This window comes from Zingiber officinale, chromosome 1B (genome assembly GCF_018446385.1).
Source record: "Zingiber officinale cultivar Zhangliang chromosome 1B, Zo_v1.1, whole genome shotgun sequence".
Classification (NCBI taxonomy): domain Eukaryota; kingdom Viridiplantae; phylum Streptophyta; class Magnoliopsida; order Zingiberales; family Zingiberaceae; genus Zingiber; species Zingiber officinale.
In genome coordinates, this window is record NC_055986.1 from 33,437,570 (window position 1) to 33,464,700 (window position 27,131).

Consider the following 27,131-nt stretch of genomic DNA (forward strand, 5'->3'; position numbering starts at 1 on the left):
AAAATTATTTTTAAAACTTTAAAAATTATTTTAAAAATTCTTTTGAAAAAACTTTAAAACTTATTTTAAAATTTCTTTTGAAAAACTTTAAAACTTATTTTAAAAATTCTTTTGAAAAATTTTAAAAATTATTTAAAAAATTCTTTTTAAAAGCTTTAAAAAAATATTTTTAAAATACTTTTAAAAACTTTAAAAATTATTTTAAAAATATCTTTTAAAAACTTTAAAAATTATCTTTAAAATTCTTTTAAAAACTCTAAAAATTATTTTTAAAATTCTTTTAAAAACTTTAAAAATTATTTTAAAAATTCTTTTGTAAAAACTTTAAAACTTAGTTTAAAAATTCTTTTAAAAACTTTAAAAATTCTTTTGAAAAATTTTAAAAATTATTTTTAAATCTTTTTAAAACTTTAAAATCTATTTTAAAATTCCTTTAAAAAAAATAAATTTACCCGGTCAAAAACCAGGGCCGGGTGTCCTTGTATAGTAACCCGGAGCACCCGGAAGGTACTCCGGGCGGCCCGCTCGACTAAAACCAGGGCGCCCGGACGCCTCTATAAAAGGGGGGTAGGGCACCCCCCCCCCCCCTCCTCTTGCACTTCACTTATTCATCTCTTGTAAATTCTTTCTTCGAGCCTCAATGAGAGAGGAAGTGTTAATTAAAATTTTTCCTCGTTTCTTCGGTTATTACGCGACTGCGAATCAACCGAGGTTGTCATTTCTAAAAATCTTACTCACGATGCCTCGGTAAATTTCTTTTTTCCCCTTAAGTTCTCTTAAATATTTCACTTATTTTTTTATGCTTAGTATAGTTTTTTTTAATTTAGGAAACGTTCTAGATCTGGTGTTGGGCCCTCTACTGCTAGTGTTGACCCTAGGTTCCCTACTGAAGAACTTAGGATTAGGTTTGAGTCTATCATCTATATGCCTATTAGGACTAGGTGGTTAGATAGACAGTTTTTCTTGTGTTCCTGTATTCCAGCTGTAGAGGTCATTAACCACTATAACTTACAGAACCTTGTTTACTATACCAGTTCAGTAAACATAAGTTTATGTGCCAAATTTTATAACAACTTAGTTAGGGTAAATGATCTTACTTATACTACTAGGGTAGTTGGTACGGATATCACGTTATCTCCTACCATTATCCAGGACATTTTAAAGTTACGACCATCTACGTGCCCTTTTCAGTGTTACCCTCCTAGGGGTCTACCATTTGATGATCCTTACTCGCACGTTACTCTGGATACAATTTACTCGTATTTTTTTTTGGGAGAGTGAGTACCCACTGTGACTATGTTTAGGTTAGTATCCCTTCGAGTTCACGATTATGTACTCTATAAGGTTGTAGTCTTCTACATCTTACCGTTGTCCACTCGCGACATAGCGATGATGCGTCCATTTCATTCCTTTCTCTTGTATGCCCTTTGCCATAGATTAGACATAGACATTAGTTTACATATCTTTCAGACCATTATCCACTCAGCTGGAGTCACCACTAGTGCTCGAGTTCATATGCCGTATTGTCATATTTTGACGGCATATTTCGCCTCCCTATGTATTAACGTCACCCGAAGCGATATCCGAGTCATGACTGAGTTCAACGTCTTAGGACCTAGGAACTTCTCTCTAGGAGGTGTTCATATAGATGATAAGGGTGTCCTATCTTGGTGGAGGGGGGCACAGCACCAGCCAGACCCAGATGCACAAGAGGAGGCAGAATTCGGCGAGGACGCTCCGGCCCCTATACCACTGCCACCTCTAGGCCGAGCACCTCATCTCGTTCCTTGCACTCTAGGCGATCGAGTTGCCGGACTCGAGCTATCCATGACGAGTTTCTGTTAGGAGGTCTCCGATTTTCATCGAGGCATGCGGCAGGAGGTCACCGACCTACGTCGAGAGGTGAGGCAGGAGGTCTCCGACTTGCGACGAGACATAAGACAGGAGATCTCCAACCTTTGACATGATCTATCCAGTTTCCGAGAGGATGACCGAACCCGTCACACTGAGCTGATCGAGATGTTACGTTCCTTGGGATCCGGACCACCCCCCTCCTCATCTCGATAGACTTCATCATCACTATGTTTATTTTATTATGATCATTGTATTTTGACCTTGACATTGACTTATGCTATTCTGAGTTACTCTGACTTAGGTATATCTCAACTCTGATAATGATTTATCCTGATGTGTTTAATAGACTAGGATTGCAAAAATTGTTTTCAAAAATAGTGCTTTCAAATTCTAGGATAGAATCTTTATTTTTTTTAAATCTTTTATTTCTAGAATTTTAAATTAGTTTTAGCCTTAGACTAGAACAATTCCTTAGAAAGCATGTTCCCCTAGGGCTAGTACTTGAGCATCTCACCAACACCCTAGGATTCCCTTATTTGTAATTGCCGAACATAGAAAGGGGTGAGATGCATAGGCAAAGTGCCTGGACTTAAGATGCTTATTTCAATGCATCGACATAAGTCTGGGCGTTAAATATCAAACATACATTAATCAGGTTAAGTCATTCAGTTTAGTCAAACACTAACTGATTACAATTAGACTTAACCTGACTAACCAAGTGAAAACTGCTATCCTCTAATAGTCAGTAAGTAGCTAACTGGTTAGACAGTTTTTGTAATGTCAGGTTAAGGGGGAGGATTAATTATTTTTGAAATTAATTATTGAAAAATATCTCATTTTAGATCATTTTAATACAAACTAAGTGCTTTTAAAAATTTTGTTTGGGGTTTTCAAATTTAATTTTTAAAAGTTAAATCTCCTTAATTAGATTGTTTTAAACTTACGTTTGAAAATTGATTTTATTTTTAAACTCTAAACTTTTCAAATTCAATTTTGAAATTCATACTTTTTAAACTTAGTTTTGACCTTCCAAACTTAGGTTTAAAAAAAATGTTGATTTTGAAAAATAAATTGTATTCAGGTGTGTAACTTAATCTTTCATTTTGAAAATTATATTCTACTTGGTTTTAAAAACATATTTTTTAGAGATTTATTTTAAAAATTGGAGGTTACAAACTTAGGTTTGAACACAGATTTCACTTAGTTATAGTTTACAAACTAAGTCTTGAGAAATAAAATCTTATTTAGTTTTGAAAACTTGATTTGAAAATTGGACTTAACCAATATTTGAAAATTATGTTTTCAATTTGCAAAACTTATTTCGAAAAATTAAGTTAAAATTAAAAATTTTAAAGATAACTATTTTTAAGTCATCTTTCTAAAGTTAATTATTTTTTGAAAAAAGATAAAAGATAAAAGCTTAAAACAAAAGTTATCTTTCTATATTTCTAGCTTAAACTCCCCCAAGTTAATCTGACTTACATTTCTAAGACTTCCTTGCATTTTTTTTATATTTTGTTCTATGTTGACTTTTGATGAATGCCAAAGGGGGAGGGTTAGGTGATTTAAGTTAGTTAAACAACAAAATTTAAGTTAGTTAAACAACAAAATTTAAAACAAAGTTGAAACAAAGCTAAGCTAACTTAACAACCTTATAAATGCTTGCTTTTACTTGCATATGTTTTTCACTAACTTAACCAGGTTGTCATTGCATCAAAAAGGGAGATTGTTGGTGTAGTTATCACTAACAGTCTAACTCAAGTTTTGATGAATGAAAAAATAGGTTAAGTTAGTCTCGTTGTTATCTAATACTCTGATCGAGTGTGCAGGAGAAGCCCAGACAGGTCGACGGGCTGACCTAATGTCTGGCATGAAGCCCAACTAGGTCGACAGGCTGATCGGATAGCTGGCACGAAGTCCAAACGGGTCGATGGGCTGACCGAACATTTGGCATGAAGTCCAGCTAGGGCGACGGGCTGACCGGATAGCTAGCACAAACCCCAGATGGGTCGAAGGGTTGACCGGACGTCTAGCAGCTAAGTGAAGGTAAGTCACTAGAAGGGAGTGACTGTGAGAACGCATTCCCGGAAAGGGAACATTAGGCGTCGATCCGACTTAGATCCATTTCGAATATCTAAATCGAGATCGTGACTAGATTCCAGTCTCAAGGAGATAGAATCTAATTACTATTCTATTTTATTATAAATTGTGCTAACACTCTGTTTTGTAGGATATATATAATTTACATTGCCTCGGACTAACGTTTTCTTGCAGGAAAGAGATTGTTGAAAAACAAGGGTCCGAGCGCCCGGAGGTAAGTTTTATCCACAACGTCGCTTCGCCACGTAGAGCACCCTAATTGGCTCGACTACGTCACATTCAGGGCGCCCTGAAGGGATCTGGGCGCCCTGAACCTCCTATATAAGGAAGGTGAAGGCTGAAGCAAAGGAACAACTCAACAACTTACGATCTACGCTTCTGTGCTCCTGCGACGTTGCGAAGGCTCTCTGACAAGTTTTGTTTTCTTATTATTCTCTTATTATCAGTTTCTTTTCCTTTACTAAAATTCTTGTACTGCATTTGTAAAAATATTTCGAATTATTAGTAATTGCCCAACGAAAGCACTCAACGAGTGCGAGCCTTGGAGTAGGAGTCGACAAAGGCTCCGAACCAAGTAAAACGACCTTGTTAGCATTGTGTTTTGTTTTCCGCTGCTTACTCTATACAAAAAATTTTTAATCGCTATTCACCCTCCCCCCCTCTAGCGAATATCTCAATCCAACATTATGTACTTGTTGAATAGGGTTCCTAGTAAGGTAGTTCCAAAAACTACTTTTGAACTATAGACTGGAAGGAAACCTAGTTTAAGGCACCTATATATTTGGGGTTGCCCAGCGGAAGTAAGAATTTATAATCCACATGACAAGGAAGTGGATTTAAGAACAACCAGTGGATTTTTCATTAGTTATCTAGAAAAGTCTAAAGGGTATAGATTTTATTATCCTAATCATTCTATGAAAATTATTGAAACTGGAAATGCTAGGTTCATTGAGAATAGTCAAATTAGTGGGAGTGTTAAATCACATGATGTGGAAATTCAAGAAGTTAGGGTGCAAATACTTTTGTCAATTACTTCTTCTCAAGTTGTTGTTCCTATAGTTGTAGGACATTTTGACAACCTACAAGAACAACAAATGAATGGCCAAATACTCCATAATGTTGTTCACAATGAACCTAATGTTAATGAACCACAAGCAATAGCATTAAGAAGGTTTGAAAGGGAAAGAAGATCAGCTATTCTGAATGATTATGTGGTCTATCTACAAGAGTCATAATTTGACTTAAATATTGATGAAGATCCAATTTCATTTTCACAAGTCATGAAAAGTGTGAATTCTTCTAAGTGGTTTGATGCTATAATTGAAGAGTTGAAATCAATGGATCATAATAAAATTTGGGACCTTGTTGAATTACCTGAAGGTCAAAGATAGTTGGATGTAAATGGGTCTTTAAGACCAAACGTGACTCTAATGGTAGCGAACGATACAAGGCTAGACTTGTTGCCAAAGGTTTTACTCATAAAGATGGTGTTGACTACAAAGAGACATTTTCTCTTGTCTCAAAAAAGGACTCACTTAGAATGGAGATTTAGATATGAAAGCTACCTTTTTGAATGGAGATTTAGATGAAGTGATCTATATGGACCAACCTAAGGATTTTTCAATTAAAGGAAAAGGACACATGGTGTGTAAGCTTAAGAAGTCAATATACGGACTTAAACAAGCTTCCCGACAATGGTATTTTAAGTTTAATGATACTATAGTTTCCTTTGGATTTAAGGAAAATACCATTGATCAATGTATATATCTAAAGGTCAGTGGGAGTAAGTTTATTTTGCTGATTCTATATGTTGATAATATCTTGCTTGTTGCTAATGATCTTGGTTTATTACATGTGACCAAGAAATTTCTCTCAAAGAACTTTGAAATGAAAGATATGGGTGAGGTATTTTATGTGATAGGAATTGAAATATTCCATGATAGATCATAAGGAATGTTAGGGTTGTCTCTAAAATCATATATTACTAAAGTTTTAGAGAGATTTAGAATTGAAAAATGTTCTGCAAGTATTGTACTAATTCAAAAATGTGATAAATTGAGCCTTATGCAATGCCGAAAGAATGAATTGAAATGCAAACAAATGGAACAAATTCCTTATGCATCTATCGTTGGAAGCTTAATATATGCCCAAACTTATACCAGACCAAACATTAGTTTTGTTGTTGGAATGTTGAACAAGTATCAAAGTAATCTGGGATTATATCATTGGAAAGTTGTAAAGAAAGTTTAGTGATATTTACAAGGAACAAAAGAATATATACTCAATTATAGGAGATTCGATCATCTTAAGGTGATAGGATACTCAAATTCAAATTTTGCTGGATTCTTAGATTCTAAAAACTCTACATTTGACTATTTGTTCCTCTTAGCTGGAGAAGCAATTTCATGAAAAAGTGTGAAGCGGTCAATCATTGTTGCTTCAACTATAGAAGCTGAGTTTGTGGCATGCTTTGAGGCCACCATTCATGAATTATGGTTGCAAAACTTCATTTTAGGACTTGGAATAGTCGACAATATTGCCAAGCTGTTGAAAATTTTCTATGATAATGTCGCAATAGTCTTCTTTTCTAAGAACGACAAGTATTTAAAAGGTGCTAAACACATGGAAATAAAATACTTTGTTGTTAAAGAAGAAGTTCAGAAACAAAGAGTGTCAATTGAGCACATTAACACCTACCTTATAATTGCATATCCATTAACTAAAGGATTGTCACCAAAGACATTTAATGAACATGTCATAAGGATGGGCATTATGGAAAATTATTAATGACTCCATAATTAAGTTTATGCTCATTTTTATTTGACTCTTAGAGCTCTTTGAATGTTGTTTCTGATATATTTATGCATCATGTTTTTCTATATTAGTGTATATACATAAATGGATTATGCAGTTATTAACAGGATTTGTCTCTAATAAAATATTATGGATGGACCATTAAGTTATATCTCATTATGTTCATGTTAAGTATATAACTAATATTGTGATACATGGAAAGAAGTATGTTAAACTAATGATGTACAACTGTTATGATCCTTACTAGTTTTTGTTTAATGATGATTTATTAACCAATTTAGAATATTAGCAATAATTTATGTTTTGTGCATTGAATTGTATAAAGTCACTTGTGCCAAGTGAGAGAATGTTAGAAATAATATTTTATTTCTTATTAATGACCCACATGTATAATGGTACGTATTCTTTAATTTTATTATAATTAAATAGTAACAATTATGATTAATGGCTACATTTATATTGGTCAATAAAGAGACAATTCTCTTCATATTCATGTAAAAATTTAAAGAAAAAGAAAAGATCATTCTCATATTCATGCAATATAAGAATTAACGTATTGTATTAAAAGACAATTGAATGTACACATTGATAGAATGTGTAAATGAAAGGTTACAAAATTATCCTCCTTCTATCTAATAAATAGGCATTTGCTCCATCAAAGAGGCTAAATAATAAGAGAAGTCAAGAGAGAGAAACATAATTATTTTAAGGTTCCTCTAGTTTATTCATACTTAAAGGTCACCATGAGCTAAAGTATGTTTTCCGTATCATATTTCTGGGCGACACTCACATATCCGGGTGTCCAAATGCACCCCCTAAATCGAGGCACCAAGAGGTCATCCAAGCGTCCGGACTTCGGACTTGTGAGAGTCGTCCAAGAATATACCAGGGTGATCTACTTGGAGGAGGAAAGAGAGAAAGAGACCAACCTCTCGACGGAGAATGGGGTTGGCCACAGGGTACGCAGATGGAGTGGAACTGTGGAAGCGTGACGGCACGAAGAATGGTGAGGAAGAGGAAGGCGGGCGACAGAAGCAGAGGAAATGGCCATGGCTGTAAATAAACAGGTCACCTTCTTTAGCTGTTGTTTTTTTTTTTAATAACAAAAATTAAGAAAATGGCCACATACTAAAATTTAATGGAGGTGCGGGGAATCGAACCCCGTGCCTCTCGCATGCGAAGCGAGCGCTCTACCATATGAGCTACACCCCCATGGGGTTGGCCACAGGGTACGCGGATGGAGTGGAACTGTGGAAGCAGGACGGCACGAAGAACGGTGAGGAAGAGGAAGGCGGGCGACAGAAGCAGATGAAATGGCCATGGCTGTAAATAAACAGGTCGTCTTCTTTAGCTGTTGTTTTTTTAATAACAAAAATTAAGAAAAGGGCCAAATACTAAAATTTAATGGAGGTGCGGGGAATCGAACCCCGTGCCTCTCGCATGCGAAGCGAACGCTCTACCATATGAGCTACACCCCCATAGTTTTGAATCATAGTGCAAGATCCATACTTTAGGGCAAACCCGTGGTCAAGTAGGCGGAAAAGTGCGCAAAAGGGTGCTTCACCTTGATGAGCTACCCCTTGGTGGCGGACATGCTGATGCCGACGACACGATAGCAAAAGGCGAGACCAGAGGGGGTGGCGCGACGCAGTCAGGAGGGTCGACGAAGGCTCGTGCGGGGTGATCTACTTGGAGGAGGAAAGAGAGGAAGAGACCAGCCTCTCGACGGATAATGGGGTTGGGCACAAGGTACGCAAATGGAGTGGAACTGTGGAAGCGGGATGGCGCGAAGAACGATGAGGAAGAGGGAGGTGGGCGGCAGAAGCGGAGGAAATGGCCATGGCTGTAAATAAACAGGTCGCCTTCTTTAGCTGTTGTTTTTGTTTTAATAAAAATAATTAAGAAAAAGGCCAAATACTAAAATTTAATGGAGGTGCGGGGAATCGAACCCCGTACCTCTCGCATGCGAAGCGAGCGCTCTACCATATGAGCTACACCCCCGTGGTTTTGAATTGTTGCGCAAGATCCAAACTTTAGGGCAAGCCCGTGGTCAAGTAGGTGGAAGAGTGCGCAAAAGGGTGTATCACCTTGATGAGCTACCCCTTGGTGGCGGACGTGCCGATGTCGACAACGTGATAGCAGATGGTGAGACTGGAGGGGCGGTGTGGCGCCGTCAGGAAGGTTGGCAAAGGCTCGTGCGGGGGTGATCTACTTGGAGGAGGAAAGAGAGGAAGAGATGAGCCTATCGACGGAGAATGAGGCCGGGCACAGGGTACGCGGATGGAGTGGAACTGTGGAAGCGAGACGGTGCAAAGAACGGTGAGGAAGAGGAAGGTGGGCGGCAGAAGCGAAGGAAATGGCCATGACTATAAATAAACAGGTCACCTTCTTTAGCTATTATTTTTTTTAAATAAAAAAATTAAGAAAAGGGCCAAATACTAAAATTTAATGGAGGTGCGGGGAATCAAATCCCATGCCTCTAGCAAAAGGGTCAAGTAGGCGGAAGAGTGCGCAAAAGGGTGCATCACCTTGATGAGCTACCCCTTGGTGGCGGACGTGCCGATGTCGACGACGCGATAGCAGATGGTGAGACTAGAGGGGGCGGTACAGCGCCGTCAGGAAGGTCGGCGAAGGCTCGTGCAGGTGATCTACTTGGAGGAGGAAAGAGAGGAAGAGACGAGCCTCTCGACGGAGAATGGGGCTGGGCATAGGGTACGCAGATGGAGTGGAACTGTGGAAGCGAGACAATGCAAAGAACGGTGAGGAAGAGGAAGGTGGGCGGCAGAAGCGGAGGAAATGGCTATAACTGTAAATAAACAGGTCACCTTCTTTAGTTATTTTTTTTTTTTTGAATAAAAAATTAAGAAAAGGGCCAAATACTAAAATTTAATGGAGGTGCGGGGAATTGAACCCCGTGCCTCTCGCATGCGAAGCGAGCGCTCTACCATATGAGCTACACCCCCATGGTTTTGAAACACTGTGTAAGATTCAAACTTTAGGGCAAACCCGTGGTCAAGTAGGCGGAAGAGTGCGCAAAAGGGTGCTTCACCTTGATGAGCTACCCCTTGGTGGCGGACGTGCCGATGCCGATGACGTGAAAGCAGAAGGCGAGACCAGAAGGGGCGGCGCGACGCAGTCAAGAGGGTCAGCGAAGGCTCGTGTGGGGTGATCTACTTGGAGGAGGAAAGAGAGGAAGAGACCAACCTCTCGACGGAGAATGGGGTTGGGCATAGGGTACGCGGATGGAGTGGAACTATGGAAGCAGGACGGCACGAAGAATGGTGAGGAAGAGGAAGGCGGGCAGCAGAAGCTGAGGAAATGGTCATGGCTTTAAATAAATAGGTCGCCTTCTTTAGCTGTTGTTTTTTTCAAAATAAAAAAATTAAGGGAAGGGCCAAATACTAAAATTTAATGGAGGTGTAGGGAATTGAACCCCGTGCCTCTCACATGCGAAGCGAGTGCTCTACCATATGAGCTACACCCCCATGGTTTTGAATTGCTATGCAAGATCCAAACTTTAGGGCAACCTTGTGGTCAACTAGGCGGAAGAGTGCGCAAAAGGGTGCTTCACCTTGTTGAGCTACCCCTTGGTGGCGGGCATGCCGATGCCGATGACAGTATAGCAAAAGGCGAGACCAGAGGAGGCGGCGCAGCGCAACCAAGAGGGTTGGCGAAGGCTCGTGCGGGGTGATCTACTTGGAGGAGGAAAGAGAGGAAGAGACCAGCCTCTCGATGGAGAATGGGGTTGGGCAAGGGTACACAGATGGAGTGGAACTGTGGAAGCGAGACGGCGCGAAGAATAGTGAGGAAGAGGAAGGCGCGTGGTAGAAGCGAAGGAAATGGCCATGGCTGTAAATAAACAGGTCACCTTCTTTCTTTAGCTCTTTAGCCGTTGTTTTTTTTTAAATAAAAAAATTAAGAAAAGGGTCAAATACTAAAATTTAATGGAGGTGCGGGGAATCGAACCCCGTGCCTCTCGCATGCAAAGCGAGCGCTCTACCATATGAGCTACACCCCCGTGGTTTTGAATTGCTATGCAAGATCCAAATTTTAGGGCAACCCCGTGGTCAAGTAGGCGGAAGAGTGCGCAAAAGGGCGCTTCATCTTGATGAGCTACCCCTTGGTGGCGGGCATGCCGATGTCGATGACACGATAGCAAAAGGCGAGACCAGAGGGGGCGGCGCGGCGCAGCCAGGAGGGTCGGCGAAGGCTCGTGCAAGGTGATCTACTTGGAGGAGGAGACCAGCCTCTCGACGGATAATGGGGCTGGGCACAAGGTACGCGGATGGAGTGGAACTGTGGAAGCGGGATGATGCAAAGAACGATGAGGAAGAGGAAGGCGGGCGACAGAAGCGGAGAAAATGATCATGGTTGTAAATAAATAAGTCGTCTTCTTTAGCTGTTGTTTTTTTTTAAATAAAAAATTTAAGAATAGGGACAAATACTTAAATTTAATGAAGGTGCGGGAAACGAACCCCGTACCTCTTACATGCAAAACAAGCCCTCTACCATATGAGCTACACCCTCATCGTTAACAAGTATAAATATTATAATATTAAAAGTTTATGTAAGCCTCTAAAACTCACCTCGTAAATGAATTTACTTTATCCACTTTATTCTTCTCTGCTCTTCTATTCTGGCGAAGAAATAGAATTTATCTGTTTCAGATATTTGAATTATCCGAGTTTTTTGTTTGTTTTTTCTGCAATTTATAGTTTTGTGTTTTTGTGCTTTTCTAACCTCTCAAGCGTACTGATTCGAGAGAAAGGGTATCTGCACCATTCTAAGTCGGGCACGTATGCGGGAAGCATATATACGTGTACGTATATGTATATGTCCAATTAAAGGGGTGAAGATTTGGATACACCAACGACCAGCTTAACGTAGTTAATGAAGTCAAAAGTTGAAATTCGTGATATTACTGAGAGCAAAAAAAAAAAAAAAAAAAAAAATTGTCATCTGACATAAAATACAACTTAGGATTTAAAAAAAAAAAAACTACACCCAGTGACGTAGTTAAGATTTTTATCAGAAGGAATAATTTTAAAAAATTCATAAAAGAAGAAGAAAATAACTTATTTTTGAGAAAAATAAAAAATATAAGATAGAGAGAAAGAAGTAAAAAAAAAAAATAGAGAGAGAATTTTACCTTCATTGTTAGCATTTCAACTAGTTTTAGTGAGCTCGACAATGACACAAAGAGAGTAAGGTAAAACAAAACATGACTATTCTTGTGGTGTCAATAAAATCTTAAAAAATACAAGAAGAGGAAGAAGATATGGGTGCTGAGGGCTACTCAATCTTATTGTTGGAAGAGAGCAGCAATTGGTGTTGCATTACTTGCTTATCGGAGAAGAGAAAGGAGAAGAAAAAAGAGTTCTTGTGCTTTAGAAGAGAAGTGGAAAAATTGTAGGTTTATTTATATTGAAGAAGAGGAGAAGAAGCAAATTAGGAAGAAGAGAAAGAAAAAAAATAAAATCGAGGAATGGACGAAGGGGTTGCAATGTGCGTAGGGAAGAGAGGGAGAAAAAAAATGAAAGATTTTGTCAAAAATATCCTAATTCCTTTTAAATCGATCGAACTCATTTAAACATTAAATTTGATTTGGTCATAACTCAACTTCAAATCAATCCGGATTTAAACCAACATAATCCTTATTTCCATATTCATCCATTGGATTTAGTTCAAACTCAATTCAATTTTAATTTAACTTCCTTACTTCGTGTCATATAATTTAATTCATTCATTTATTATTATATATTTTAATTTTAAAATTTAATACTTGGAGTATATATATGTGAGAGGGGGTGGTCGCACCCCCTCTGTTTAAGGTGGCTACGCCCCCTGACTACACCGAAATTGATCTTCCAGTGTCACGTAAATTTTCCATCGACCGTCAGTATAAATCAAAAAACTACTCACGGAGAGCGACCCAAACCCCTAGTGTCATATGGTTACGCACCCCATTTAAAAAATAAATCTCTTTAAATACACTGTAACTGGGAATCCAACTGTGGGTACATTGACAACTTGACGTCTTTCCATTGCACTATAACCCCATGGCCTAATTTAAGATAAATAAACTCACTTATCTATTGTGTTTTGGGTAGGGGTACAAATGAGTCAAGCCGCTCGTGAGCTGCTCGCGAGCGGCTCGGTCAAAGCTCAACTCGAGCTTGAATTTGATCGAGCTCGAGCCGAGCTCTAACCGGCTCGTTTAACATTTGAGCCGAGCTCGAGAACATTTAACACTGACTCGATGGCTCGTCAAGCCTTGTCAAGCTAGATTAATTTAATATTTTAATAATTAAAATTATTATTACTTTCAAAATGAAGAATAAGTTAAGGATCGAAGTTTGAGACTAGAGCATATCATTTGGTATATTTGAGGTCTACAATTTGAATCTATACTTTAACAGGTTTTTAATTTATTTTTCTAAGTCAAGCTCGAGATCAAGTCGAGCTTATGTAGTTTTCTCGAGCTAGAGCTGGCAGGAGCTCAACTTGACTCGATTACAACCCTAGTTTTGGGTTATTATATACTATTTGACCAAAGTTTAGTTTGACCATGTTTTAAACTAATTCATTGTAAAACCAAATGGTTGATACCGATTTACTTCAGTGTCTTTTTCATGTTTGTTCATGGGGGAAACAAATACTTATAGAGATTAGGTTAAGCTCAGATTTTCATCCAGTTGAATCAGAAATGAGATCGTTCATTTTATAAGAAACAAATGTTTTTCTAAAACTCTAGTCCGTACAAATTCCTGATATCGACAAAAATTTAGACGAATGTGAACTTGTTTACAGCATCCACAGTTATGATAGTCGATATCATAAGAACTGACTCGAGCCAACCTGTGTAATCCAATCCATTTTAAGGCTTGGGCCTTGGCTCGCACGATCCACCTTTAGTTAGAGCTTAGTCTTAACTCATTTGATGTGTGACATTGCAAAATCCGAAAGAACCACAACATAATGATCCTAGGACGACAGTTCAATTGTAGGGTCAAGCCCCATGGAGTTCTTAGATGTTCAATGGTTCCTTTCACCAAAGTGTGCGATGATAATAAACGTAGATCCATCACCCTTATGAAGTTCTAGGTTACATCCATTAATGCCTCCAGCAATCGTCTAAGTACCCATAGTTTGATAGGATGCCCATGCAATCTCCTAAGTACCAGTTTGATTTTCAATTACGGTACTATTTTCTCCAATGGAATAACAATAGACAAACATGGGATGTTTGTCTACTGACAACTCACTATGAGCACTTTTAAATTCATCTTGATAATTGATAAAAAAAAAAAAAAATCATAAAATCAAATCAATCATTCCCAAAATTAATCGGTCAAATAGATAATGATAACTAAAAAAATTACATCATTAATGTCAGGCTTGATGTGGTGGTGGTGGTAAGTAGGGTTCATTTTCCAAGCAACCATAGTTCTTTAAACTTACATGTATTGAACTACTAATGAAACTGAAATATCACATCATGAACCTCTATATTTCCTTGATTTACTTTGTTGGCAAAATATAAGATGGACTGTCTATCCTAAAATTAATCGGGTTATTGTATCTAGATACCTGGTAAAAAAAACATCCGAGAAGGTAAGCATACCAAGTTCCAAGAGGCAACAAATAACCATCAGTCAGGAGAACAAACTGAAACAACCATCCTGAAATCTCAAATATTTAAAATGGACGACATTGGACTTATTTATATCCATGTTACTGAACTTTTAGCAATATCAGCTCACTAATATCCCGGGAAAATATGGTATTGTATGTCAAATATCATCACAATTAATGAACTTTTCAATTATGTCAATGCAAGAGCCAACTGATTTCCCCAAAGCCATGGCCTCAGCAAGCTGTGATCTAACTTTTTCATGGCGACGGAGTAAAAGAACAGTATTCAGCACAGACCATCTAACTTGGGAATCTGCTTTCCTCTGGGTGAAACCCAAGCTCTTGAGCAACTTATCCAACTATACTTCCAATGTTATGAGAAAAATCCAAGTAAGAATTGGGATTGTTTCAGGAACTTAATTGAAAAGACTAGAGTAGGACTACTGTCTGGACCTTTTCCTCTAACCAATATCATTAGGGTTGAGTCAAGATTAAGAAAACCCAAGGCAAATTAAGGTCAAAAGCTTGGGATGGAGGCCAACCTTGTCAATGTCGGCAAGACCACCTTCAGCATACCCAAATAGGAGGTACTCTGCAGCTACTCCTGCCAGTGCTATGCATGAGAATCTGTTAAGCATCTGCTTTAAATAGAGGTTAGCGAAAGAGTAACAAAATGTGCCAGGAAACTAAGAGATGACTTGGACGCTAAAGAGCAATCTGAATGAATAAGAAACTTCTATCTCGACAAGGATAAATTATGAAATGTCTCAATGTTGTGAATACACGAGAAAAGGAAAACAAAATCAGTTTGCTGAAATGAGATCAATTCTGGAAAGTGAAAAGGTTATTGTGTTTGAGGCAGAACAAAAACTAGTGCCTCACCTTTGCTGATAGCTTTCCCGCATTTATCTGCATGAAACCATGAACACAGTTAGGCTGCATAAACTTATGGCAAGATATTCAAACAATAAACCATTATAGTAGGCTGGATAGCTTAATTATTTGGTGCTTTTATAGAGGCGAGGTAGGTGCAGTGAGAAAGTGGCAACGCTAAGAAGTTGTGATTTATAAATCACCTTCTGAAGTGCCAGAAAACTATAGAATATGCATAATCATGACTTTAGCTCAGAATGAATGTGAATTAATACTTAGATATTTAGGTGTATGCTAATAGTATTCTAGTGAATGACTGAATCTAAATGGCATAATGAAAACAATAAATATTAAAATTCAAATTTTTTACAAATATATTTTCAGGTGATAAAATTAACATCATGACTAATTTGAAATTCCAATACTTGCTGTCCTAGTCATTTTAAATTTTCTGAGCCAAATATAATTTTACAGATAATGCCATGTCAATGCCCCACCTATGCTCAAGGTTGCTGATAGCATGTAGGGAAGGCAATTGATACGATTCAAACAGACCATGGCAAACATCCTACATAGGAAATGCGGAGAGCTAGTATTTAATTTAAATTCATCCACCAATTAAGTAGTTATGCATTGTGATAGGTGCTTTTAATTGCAAATCTATTCCGTTAATCATTTCTCCATGTCTACGCTTTATATATTGCTTCAGCACAAGATAAGAAGAAGTATCTCCAACACATAAATGGTTGTGAGTTTATGTTTTATCATCTTTGGAAAATTCAAACCCACTACTTTTGAACTTTCTATTATTTAAATGGGGGTATTTGTGGAACACTCATGAATAGGATCAAATCTTAATCTATGATACTTCCATAAGTTTCCTCTTTCTTATTTTTAAGCTAGACCCAAAGAGGACTAGTGGATCATGATTTATATTTCACCTTTCATTTCCTTTAAGTTTGTCTTGGAAAAAGATATGGTCTAATTCTTTTTCAATTAATTTGATCGAGAGGAATGGATTCATGTTATTCATGGATTTTTAAAAAAAAATGTGAAAAAGCTCTATTTGATGATCTACCATTCTGAGTAGGGCCCTGTAAACCCTCACTTGAATGTTACTCAACGCACTTCTTTCATGGGGCAACCACAGCTTTCAATGCAGCCTGAAAGAAATTCATCATTGAAAATTTGTTTAAACAAATAGAAGCTGACTTGTTGGATCAGAGACCTGCTTATAAACAAGGACCTGAGGTTGTTGGCCTTTCCAAAAGAGATTGAGGGACCAATCTTTGATATCCATTCTTTTTTGCACCGTTCTTCAAATTCTACATTTAGGCACCTATTTGTGTGTATCAAGGTAGATTCAAATTCTGCAAAATCATATAGCTGCAGATACTTGGGAGTATTGAGAGTTTAGGGTTTAGGGATTTGAGAGAATATATATAATTATTATTTGAACACTAAATCCCTACTCATTTCCCTGGCCATATTCAATAACAGCAAATCACTGTTGCCATTCTCAAGAACCACGGCTGTCAAAATGGGACCATTCTCAACTGTCACCTGTGGGAGTTTGTCAGCACACAGGCTCAGCAGCTGGTGGTTGACATAGAGATCATACACAAGAAGGTCATATGCAAGCTCGACGTGTTAGTGCCCACAGCACCAGTGGTGATGTAAGCCAATGGAAGCAAACACAAGGATTACAGAAGCAGGTGGGTGAAAAGATGGATATGGCGACATGAAGGACCACAGCCCATCTCTAAGGGCATCCACAAGCTCCCTCCCTCAGTGAGGGAGCTCCTTCAATTTAACGAAGCCGCTCCTTCATTTTTCTTTTTTTTTAATATTAAAATGCTTTGTTTTTAATTTTTGTTTATAATTTTTAAATTTAAAAAAAAAACTATAAATACATCTTCAGTCTCTTATTTATTTCATTTGTCTTATCATTCTCTACTTTTTTTCCTTTCATTCTCTATTTGTATTCGAGATAGATAAAAACTTCAATACTTCTCTTCACAAATCTTTTGAATTTTTCAAATATGGAAGAAAATACATCCTCCAAATTTCTCAAAGTTCTCAAAATCTTCCGACAAATCCGAATAACACCCCCTAAGCTCCATTGGGTATGTATCCACCTCAAGATTGGTTAGCCAATTTGGGATTTCTTCCCTTATGTATTTTCTCCTCCTCAACTATCAGTTATGCCTTTAAATGAATTAAGAAGCGCTACTAACGACCTATTTATCAACGACAAAGAATCTGTAACGTCATTATCTGTTCCAGCAACTCAATAGTCACTACAAACTCAGTAGTCACCACACTTATCACAAGAAGAGCGTGAAATTGAACTGAAGAAAGATGATTCGAAACGAAAATTTTAATCTCCCAACAAAGGCGTGGTCCTTACGGAGTCATGGAGTAATAACTAAAAGGATCACACTTTTTGGACATGTATAGTTGATTACTACAACAATCATCCACCCACTGGAACTATGACGAGAAACTATCAACGACTAAAATCACATTATTACAAGTTTGACTCGATGGTAAATGAATTTTTTGTAACCTACAATAGTTTTTATACTCATCATCAAAACAATTAAAGTGACAAGAATGTGTTGGAGAACGCATTGAATATGTGGAAAGCCAACAATAATAGCAAAGACTTCAAGTATATGCATGTGTGGAGGGTTCTTGGATAGTATGAGAAATATGCTCCACAATCAATTGCTCATTATTCTAGCAAGAAGACAAGGACATCCGAATCAGAAGAAACACTTCAACATCAAATCCATATACAAATGTTAATGTGGATGACTCTGAAGTCCACATTCGTCCGATAAGGCAAAAGGCAACGAAAAGGGAAAATCCAAAATCAAAGAGAGTGACACAATGGAACAAAACATCGACAAAAAATAATAAGATATTAAAGAATATCAAATGAAAAAAAATAGTTTTGCAAGAAGCTAAGATCTTTCATAAGAATTATAAAATTTTTATGAAGAATACCAATGAGATAACGCCAGGACAACTTCATATATATATATATGAGAAAATAATTTTAAAAAATTAAACAAAGATATAACCTGATGTAGATGTGTTAGTTTTTTATATATATTATTATAACTTATATCTTTTTATTTGATATACTGTAATATTTATATAATTTTTGTTTAATTATTATGATATTCATGTTATCCATCTATTGATTTAAATTTTATAAAAATTCAATTATATATAATATAAAATATAAAAAAGATATGAGAAATATATATAATGAAAAGATATGGGACTCATGAAGGAATTGTTGAGTTTTTTTTTTTTATAGCGAAGAAATCTGTGAGGTTTTTTACTTTTGACATGGCGTTGATGTGGCATCAAATGAACTCATGAAGAGCTCCCACGACTATAGATGCTCTAACTTCCTCTTCTCTCAAGAACCTTGTCTTTCACCATTAAAGTCCTGAACAGTACTTATCATGGCAGTTTTGCAGGAATTCATTTATGTAGATGAGTGGGTTCATACAATAACTTTTAAGTAGTTATAGTACCAATGTACCATACTATTCATTTAATCAAGTAAGGTTCGAGTATTAGGGAATCCTAGGGATATCCAAACTTGCCATCCCCTATTATAAGCTAAGCATAAGTAATGATGCACAGTATTTGTTTGAAGCACAATTTTGGTACTAAATTAGCAATAAACTGCAAGATAACAAGTGTATTTCCAATCTCCACAATGTAATTTAGAAAATAAATCAAAAGATTAAGCATAAATGAATATACAGAAGGCTCGATATGAGAAGAATCCTTGCAAAATTAAGCAGGAAATAAACCCAATCAACAAGAAAGAACCAGGAAGATGACTTACTTCTTCAAGAAATTCAAAATCCACAAAAGCAGTTCCAGCTTGCACATTGAGTGAATTTTCCTTGATCAAAGCTTCCCAACTTGTTAATGTGTATCCCTTAGGAAGCACTCCAAGCAAATAGGCTATTAAGAAATGCCCAGCTTCATGCTGCACTACATATCAGAATATGACATACAACCAAATCAGAAAAGACAAAATGGACTAGCATCGTCATTAAAAGAGTAACTGTGATGTATTTGAAAGAACATTCATTGGTGTCTCCACTAGAGATCGAAGGGTGCTATGAAAAATATGAATGGGTGAATAAACAAAAAACCTTTACCTGAATTACTCTGTTGTGATATTTCTGACTAGAAATGTGCCCAATGGTATCAAGCATCAGATTCTTAACCCCGCCATAAAAATAGATCTATATGCATGGAACATGAGATACTATTATGAGTTGTCAAGTTAATATATTTTGCAAAATAAACTTACTTTAGTCCAAAGAGATAGAGTAGCTAGTTGAGGATCTTTGAAACTTCCAAATTTACACAAATAAGCCCTCAAAATCTTATGCTCAAAATAGACAAACTTATAGGGTGCTAAACTGAATTACTTTTCTCCTGTGGAGCATCAATACTCCAATTTGAACTATCATTCAAAAACAATGTACAGGACACGTCTTTCCAAAATTTCAAAAAAGGAAAGATGGTTTTAGACAGATCCTAAATACTGATCAGAATTATATTTTGAAAAAAAAAAAAAAGACTGTACAAAGTAATCTATGTATACATGCAACTTTATAACTGATTTTGCAATTTTGAGTTGCTCGTTCAAATTCCTAAGCAACTATGCCTTCAAAACCATCAACTTTCACAACCAAAAAACCCACACTAGGAAGACATGCAAATTCTCAATTGAAGTGGGATTTACCAGTTAACTCACCGAATCCAATGACCAAAGGAACAGTAATCCCAAGGAAACGTATAATATCTGTGCTGGAGAAATCCCAAAAGTAAACCATGCTGAAAGACCTCCTACAATGGCAGCAAACTGAAGGCTTCTCTCTATTGACCCCAATGTTACATCAACCGGAGATAAGAAAGAAGAAGTGTCAATTCCATTAAGCTTCAGTTCATCCAGACTATATAGTCTTTGGGGTACCTACAACAAAATCAACATGATAAGTACTAACATCCTAGTAGAAGGATTTCAGCAGAACAAATCATGTATACCATGATAATATGTTCAGAATATTCAACCATAATAACTCTTATAAATAAAATATAGCAATTAGGCACTTCAACCCCTCTTGCTCAGTAAGACAGAAAGCAGAAAAATGTAGTAAATTGTCTGCAACCAAGTCACGAAGCATATATTAGGGAGTCTATAAAAGCCTCGAACCACAGAATTGTCTAAACCTCCTACCAATATATTTTAAACTTGCAATTCTTTGCTAACTTACTATTACATTTTCATCCTTTTGAATTCAATATCCATAAAATCATCCTTTTAATTCTTAATAATGTCAAAAACATACAGCACAATATCTCCTGGTCCAAACAATGGATGATCCAAGGGTCAGCTAGTTTGACGAGTCTTGATCCATGACAAACTGAATAACCCTACAAGTTAAACTATCACTCCATGAAACAGAGTAACATGCAATGCATCAATGAAAAAAAAATACACAAAGGCAATTGGAAATTAGTTAATCTAAGTGTGAATAAAAAGTATAAACTATAGGAAGCAGAATAAATTAATATCAATTAAAATATAGCACAATATGGGTGAATTTCTTGAAGCAATTGAAAGAGATATAAGAGACAATCATTCAGTAAAAGTATTGAAAAGAAAAACAAGCACCATCAGGTAAAAAATCAGTGAACTCCAAAAGAACAATAGGAAGAGAGAAAAGAGAATACAAAACTAACAGAAAGAAAAGGAAAAGATGATGAAAGCAAACGTTTGGATGAGAATACATCAAGCACGTCAGAATACCAACCTGTCTAGCTGCTCCAAAACCACAAAGACCCCCAGGCTTCCCTTGGGCGTCTTTGACAAGAGTAAGAGCTCTCTTCTCATTACCCTTCCTAAGCTCCTCATCAACTCGCTCTAATATATGCAGGCGCAAACTCCTAGACACAACAAAATCTGTTGCTGGACCAGAAGACTCTTCAGCCCTCACAGTTTGCAATCTTAATTTGACCGGAGGAATCAAGCCATGAGAAAATAGCTTCAAACTCATATTCAAGTGGGTTGAAATAGTTTAGAAAATGAAGATAGTTATTTATCAGACCATTCATGGATGATAACTTCGTTCTTGACCACACATAATAAAAATACTTGCATCAATTGAAAGGAACTCTCAGGGACCACAAAATGACAAATTTAGAGAAAATGGACGTACAATGAAACATCAGAGACGAAAGAACATAAAAAAGGCAAGCAAAATTGACCCAAGGCTAGAAAACATCAGGTCATTACATTCCAAAACTAATATCTGCAATCAGACTACAGATTCACCAGTTCACTTGGATGGTCCATCGGAGTAATATCAAAGTATGAAAAATCTATTTGCTCAAAAAAAATATCTTTTTCAATTATTATCGTCATTTAATATGTAATAATCGTCGCCAAAAAAGTGCCAAAAGCGCATTACAAATTTGCGGAATACAACATATCGCCATTAACCACGACTTCTCCGACTACAAAATGTTTCAAACTAAAATTCCTGTGATGCAGAACCGATATCGCCTTTTCCCTTCCCTCCCTTACTGGGCAGTAAAGTCTGATGGATGTTTGGCAGAACACCGCCACTAGCGATCGTGACAGTTCCCAAAAGTTTGCTTAACTCTTCATCATTCCTGACAGCGAGTTGTATATGCCTCGGGACGATCCTGTTCTTCTTGTTATCTCTCGCAGCGTTTCCAGCTAACTCCAAAACCTAAACAAAATCCGTAAAAAATCAAATCAACTAACAAGGTAAGAAACCGCAATAGTTTCCAATAGAGAAGACGACAACATCACCAACCTCGGCAGCAAGATATTCAAGAACAGCGGCGAGGTAGACGGGGGCACCTGCGCCGACACGGTCGGCGTACTTTCCGTTCTTAAGGAAGCGGGCAATACGGCCGACAGGGAACTGGAGGCCGGCCTTCTGCGACCGAGAAACAGATTTAGAAGACTTAGCCTTGCCTCGGCCACCCTTCGCCGCTGCCTCCGAACTCATCTTCGGTTATCGAATCGAGAAAACCCTAGCGGCGAAGAAGCGCGATCGAAATGTTCGAGCAGGTTCGAGCCTCCACGGTGATGGCCCTGGTCGTCAGGGATCAATATATAAAGCGCGTAAGGGAAGGCTTTCGAGGAGGTCTTTGATCTGATTGGTTGAAGGGTTCGACACCAGATTGCCAAAGTGGAGCGTCTGGATTATTTTTCAGGCTCATCAGACCGTTGAAACGTGGCTCGTAGAGTTCGCCTCTAAGGCAGTTACCGCAGGATGAGGATCACCGTAGATTGAGGATCGTAGAAGATATGCGGATCTTAAAGCCCATGTACTTTTTTTTCTCGATAATATAATTCAATCCTAAAGACTAAAATCTTAGCCTAACCAGTAAACTAAAAATTAACAATAATAAAAAACATGTGAAACGCAATATTACCCTACATATCTTATATTGCACATCTCAAAAAAAATTTAATTTTATTTTTTTTAATACTATAACTGAATCCTGAACCTAAAGATAAAATTTTATTAACATAATCGAAAATTTTAAAAAAATTAAAACAATTTTGTCATGAACAATTCACAGCTTAAAAAATTCATGTATATATAGAGAGTTTTGATATTCTACACATCTTACTCCGTACACCCCATAAGCATCCAAAAAAAAATTTCGATTTAAAATATTTTTTATGTTTAATAATATAACTTAATCCCTAAATCATAAAGGCAAAAGCTTATTAAGATAACTGGAAGATTAAAAAAATAAACAAAAGGATGAAAAAAAAACTCAACGTTTCTTTGATTGTCTTGTGCCGCCCACATATGTCGCTAGGGCTGTAAATGAACCAAGCGTTCGTGAACAAGCTTGGTGTTCGGCTTGGTAAGAGCTTGTTTATGTTCGTTCAATATACATAAGATTAATTAAACAAACAAGCTTGAACAGCTCGTTAAGCTAAACAAACAAACTTGAACACATATGTGCTCAGCTCGTTAACGTTCGTGAACAACGTTCGTGAACAATGTTCACGAATCATATTTATTAATAAAACTCTTTTAATATGCTAAATAAATAATAAAATAAAATAAATAAATTTAAATTATCAATCTTAATAACTAATCAAACAATTAAAAGTTTCAAACAATCAAACAAATTTGAATCGAGAGCTTGATAACATCTAAACGAACAAAGCTCAAACCAAGCTCAAGCCAAGCTCGAACCAAGCCCAAGCCAAGCTCAAGCCAAGCTTGAATTGAGAGCTTGATAACATCTAAACGAACCAAGCTCAAGCCAAGCTTCAAACAAGCTCAAGCTTATAAAAAATAAACCAAGCCAAGCTTGAACACTCATTTCAAAAGCTTGGTTCATTTTAAGCTCGGCTCGGCTCGATTATCTTATCAAACAAGCTTGAACACCCCAAAGCTCGGCTTGGCTCGGCTCGTTTACAGCCCTATATGTCGCTCATGGATGTCGCTTAGGCTAAAATCCTCATGTGTGTGTATACACAAAAATGATACCCTCCACACTCTTAGGTAAACAATTATGGGGCATATCCGACATGGACAATCTGACGCAGCATTGTAGCAATTCTCATCTCTTTCCTCTCTTATTTGCATGCAACAAAATAAAATTTTCCTTCTCTCTCCTTTGATTGCATGCAACAACCACTATGGTACTGGTTTTTAAAAATCAACACTACAGTTTAAATACACCGTTGTCGTACTATCTTTTTTTTTAATTAGCATCAAGGTGTTGTTGATAAAAACAACACCAAGGTGTTGCCGATAAAAACAGCATCACCTTGGTGTTGTTTTTTAAAAAACACCTTGGTTCATTAGTACTAGTTTTGAAAAAACAACACCAAAGTGGTGTTATTTTTAAAAAATAGTATCACAGTAGTGTTTGGTATAATTAAGCTATGGTGTTGGTTTTTAAAAACCAGCACAACAATGGCAGATACATAGCGGTGTTTAGTGTAATTAAGCTATGGTGCTGTTTTTTAAAAACTAGCACATATATATATATATATATATAAAAGATGGCGCTAAGCGATCCTGAAGCTAAGAGCTGCGAACTTGTGCACATTACAAATAGAGTCAATAAGAACGTTAGAGTGAGAACCAGGAAAGGAGTCATTGACGTAGGTACTCCGACACTCAAGTTAGAACACTAGAGAGTGAATGGAGAAGACGATGATAGTAAAATAACAGTGTAAATACATGAGTGTGCGGATGCGTATGCATTCATGCGCGTACCTAGCCAATGGAGATGACCCCACCTTTTTATACCACCTCTCATAACCTCCGCATTAATGAGGCGGCAGAAAATGTCTAGTGTTAGAGTATGTCGGGTGATGGAGTATATATGACAGCATTCCTATAAGCGGAGGAAGGCTCCATTGCATGCATATGTCAAAGTAATGGCATATTGCCTTGATATGATTCTCTGATAATGTTGTCTCTTAGAGAGAATCCGACCGGCTCTAGGTCGACTAGCTATAGACTAGGAGTCATGCTAATGTGGATAACTAGGCCCCAGATGTCAGACCGGCATTGGGGGCTGGGCGGATGTAAGGTAAGGGTCATACCCATGAGTGGGAAGCTGAGCCCTGTAGGTCCGACTAACTCTTGGGCCAAGTGAATATAAGTTGAGAACCTTTCATTTGAAGAAGTGGGGAGTTGGGCTCGTGGGTCTGATCGGCGCTAAGTCTTCTCGGGTTTAGTTGGGGATTCAGCATCCGCTTGGACAAGATATCCGGTTGGACTTTATGTTAGGGATTCATTTTGCACTCTGCCACTACATTTAAATATAGAGTTCGGTCCAGCAGAGCGATGTGCCTGGCTTGTCCGATCAACCCTTTGGTTTGATCGACCAGAACACTTGGCGGTGACACTTGACTTATTTCGGCATGGCATCAATATAACCCGAAGAGTTGACCTCTTCTCGACTTTGATCACCACATTAGCCTGCTTTCTTGACATCGAACCCAACTTCAAGGATCCCGCCTTACTCACTGTATCACTAGCCTCACCTTCAAGTCTAGTCGAAGGTGTTGGATCGTGAAACGTCGATAGAGGGGGGGTGAATATCGATTCGAAAAAATAGCGTTAAAAAGAGTTAAGCTCAGCGGAATTTAAAAACAATAGACACAGTAATTTTTACTTCATTCGGAGCCTGTGACGACTCCTACTCGAAGGCCCGTACTCCGTGAGTACTTTCGTTGGGCAATTCACTAGCAATTCGAAATAATGATTACAAAGACAGTACAAAAATGCTAATGAAAATTAAAACAAAGCTATACCGACAGAAAGAAAAGCACAAGGACAAGGGTGCGTTGTCGGAGCTTCGTTAGCGTCGTTGGAGCGCAGAGCAGCAGAGCAAGCAGTCTATGAGTTCTGAGATGATTAATTGATATTGAAGCTCCACCCCTGGGGCTTCTTTTATATGCTGCTCCGGGCGCCTGGATCCCTTCCGGGCGCCCTGGTGCGACCTGGCAAGTCTAATCAGCGAACTCCATGTGGCGACGACTCGGCGTGGATAAAATTCACCTTCGGGCGCCCGGACCCCTCTTCTCCAAAAAGTCCTTCTCCTGCAAGAAAAGGTTAGTCCGAGGCAAATATATCCTGCAACATGTTGGTGCAATCGACCTAGGTTTTGATCGGTACGATCATAGTTTTGATGTGTGTGTCAAAGAGTTTAAGTTAGGTTCACCCTTGTATCTGATATGTGTATTTGAGTTGTGCAGGTTCGCAGGATACACATGCGACTCAGGTTGATGGCTTCGGATCCGGTGAAGGATGAAGCATCCGAGGGACCGTGGACAAGGCAGCGAGGACAAGGGCCGAGGGAAGCAATTTCAAGGCATACGCAAAGGATGGCATTGGGGACGAGCCGCAGGCTTGAATGCATCCGAGGGACGAGAGCCAAAGAAAGTATGCTTGAAGGTTCTGTTAAAGCTGCAAAGGAAGCGTCAAAAGAGTCGTAAGGGTGAGGGTACGAGTGCACGAGAGATTGTACTCGGAGCAAAAGTATAAGTTTTAGGGTTTACTGTAGCAGTACTGTAGCAGTCGACTGCATGTTTTAGCAATCGACTGATGCAGTCGACTGCGCAGTCGACTGAGCTCGAACAGAATGGTTTTGTTCGTTCGGTCGGTGTGGATCAGTCGACTGTAAGTTTTAGCAGTCGACTGCACCAGTCGACTGCTAGTTTTAGCAGTCGACTGGTAAATGACCGTTGGTGTTGGAAAGTAGCCGTTGGCTACCTCTAACGGTAACACCAGTCGACTGATGGTTTTGCCAGTCGACTGGTGCCGAGATGAGTTGATATGATGATCAACTCTCTCCTCTTATTTAAGGGAAGCTTTGGGGCTTGAAGGAACTTACTCATGCTTCTTGAATAACTCCTTGTCATTGCCCAAAGCTTCCAAGTCTACTCTCTTCCTCCTAAACCTAAGTTCATCATTGTAAAGAGGAAGAGATCCTTTGTGAGAGGTTTGCTCCACCGAGAAGGAGAAAGCTCTAGCCGGAGATTGCCGGGGATTGATCCACCGAAGGATCAAGGGATTGTCCACCTCAAGGACACGCCATGGAGTAGGAGCAAGCAATCTCCGAACCACGTTACATCAAGCTTGTTAGCGATTTGGTATTCTTTCTTTATTGTTTTCATTAGTTAGTTGTATTTCCGCGTGTGCACTAATCTTTTGTAGAGAAGAAAAGAAGTTGGGGGTGACCTAGCTATCCAACCCCCCTTCTAGTCGGCCACCGATCTCTTACAA

The 27,131-nt window shown here is 38.0% G+C and overlaps 2 protein-coding genes and 5 non-coding genes across 8 annotated transcripts; all 7 read right to left on the reverse strand.

Annotated features, from left to right (window-relative positions):
- Positions 1-7,907: 7,907 nt before the first annotated feature.
- Positions 7,908-7,980, reverse strand: TRNAA-CGC. The gene has a single exon. It is a non-coding gene; the product is annotated as a tRNA-Ala (tRNA).
- A 193-nt stretch (positions 7,981-8,173) lies between these two features.
- Positions 8,174-8,246, reverse strand: TRNAA-CGC. Its single transcript has one exon. It is a non-coding gene; the product is annotated as a tRNA-Ala (tRNA).
- Positions 8,247-8,696: 450 nt separating this feature from the next.
- On the reverse strand, positions 8,697-8,769 carry TRNAA-CGC. The gene has a single exon. It is a non-coding gene; the product is annotated as a tRNA-Ala (tRNA).
- Positions 8,770-9,658: 889 nt separating this feature from the next.
- TRNAA-CGC lies at positions 9,659-9,731 on the reverse strand. Its single transcript has one exon. It is a non-coding gene; the product is annotated as a tRNA-Ala (tRNA).
- A 982-nt stretch (positions 9,732-10,713) lies between these two features.
- TRNAA-UGC lies at positions 10,714-10,786 on the reverse strand. The gene has a single exon. It is a non-coding gene; the product is annotated as a tRNA-Ala (tRNA).
- Positions 10,787-14,437: 3,651 nt separating this feature from the next.
- LOC122054590 lies at positions 14,438-21,422 on the reverse strand. 2 transcript variants are annotated; one of them, XR_006132836.1, is made up of 7 exons: positions 21,138-21,380; positions 20,078-20,296; positions 19,473-19,559; positions 19,151-19,302; positions 15,286-15,312; positions 14,946-15,041; positions 14,438-14,762 (listed from the first exon to the last, which is right to left on the reverse strand). XR_006132836.1 is itself a non-coding variant. In XM_042616083.1 (7 exons), the coding sequence occupies exons 1-7, from the start codon at positions 21,378-21,380 to the stop codon at positions 14,562-14,564; spliced, it is 1,020 nt and encodes a 339-aa protein (XP_042472017.1). In that variant the 5' UTR covers positions 21,381-21,422; the 3' UTR covers positions 14,438-14,561. The 2 variants fall into 2 exon arrangements, 1 of the variants encoding a protein (XP_042472017.1); XM_042616083.1 differs by having other exon boundaries at positions 19,151-19,297; positions 21,138-21,422.
- Positions 21,423-21,684: 262 nt separating this feature from the next.
- LOC122054611 (histone H2AX) lies at positions 21,685-22,447 on the reverse strand. Its single transcript, XM_042616084.1, has 2 exons — positions 22,167-22,447; positions 21,685-22,079 (listed from the first exon to the last, which is right to left on the reverse strand). Exons 1-2 carry the CDS (start codon positions 22,362-22,364, stop codon positions 21,858-21,860), a joined length of 420 nt encoding a protein of 139 aa, XP_042472018.1. The 5' UTR covers positions 22,365-22,447; the 3' UTR covers positions 21,685-21,857.
- Between the last annotated feature and the right edge of the window lie 4,684 nt (positions 22,448-27,131).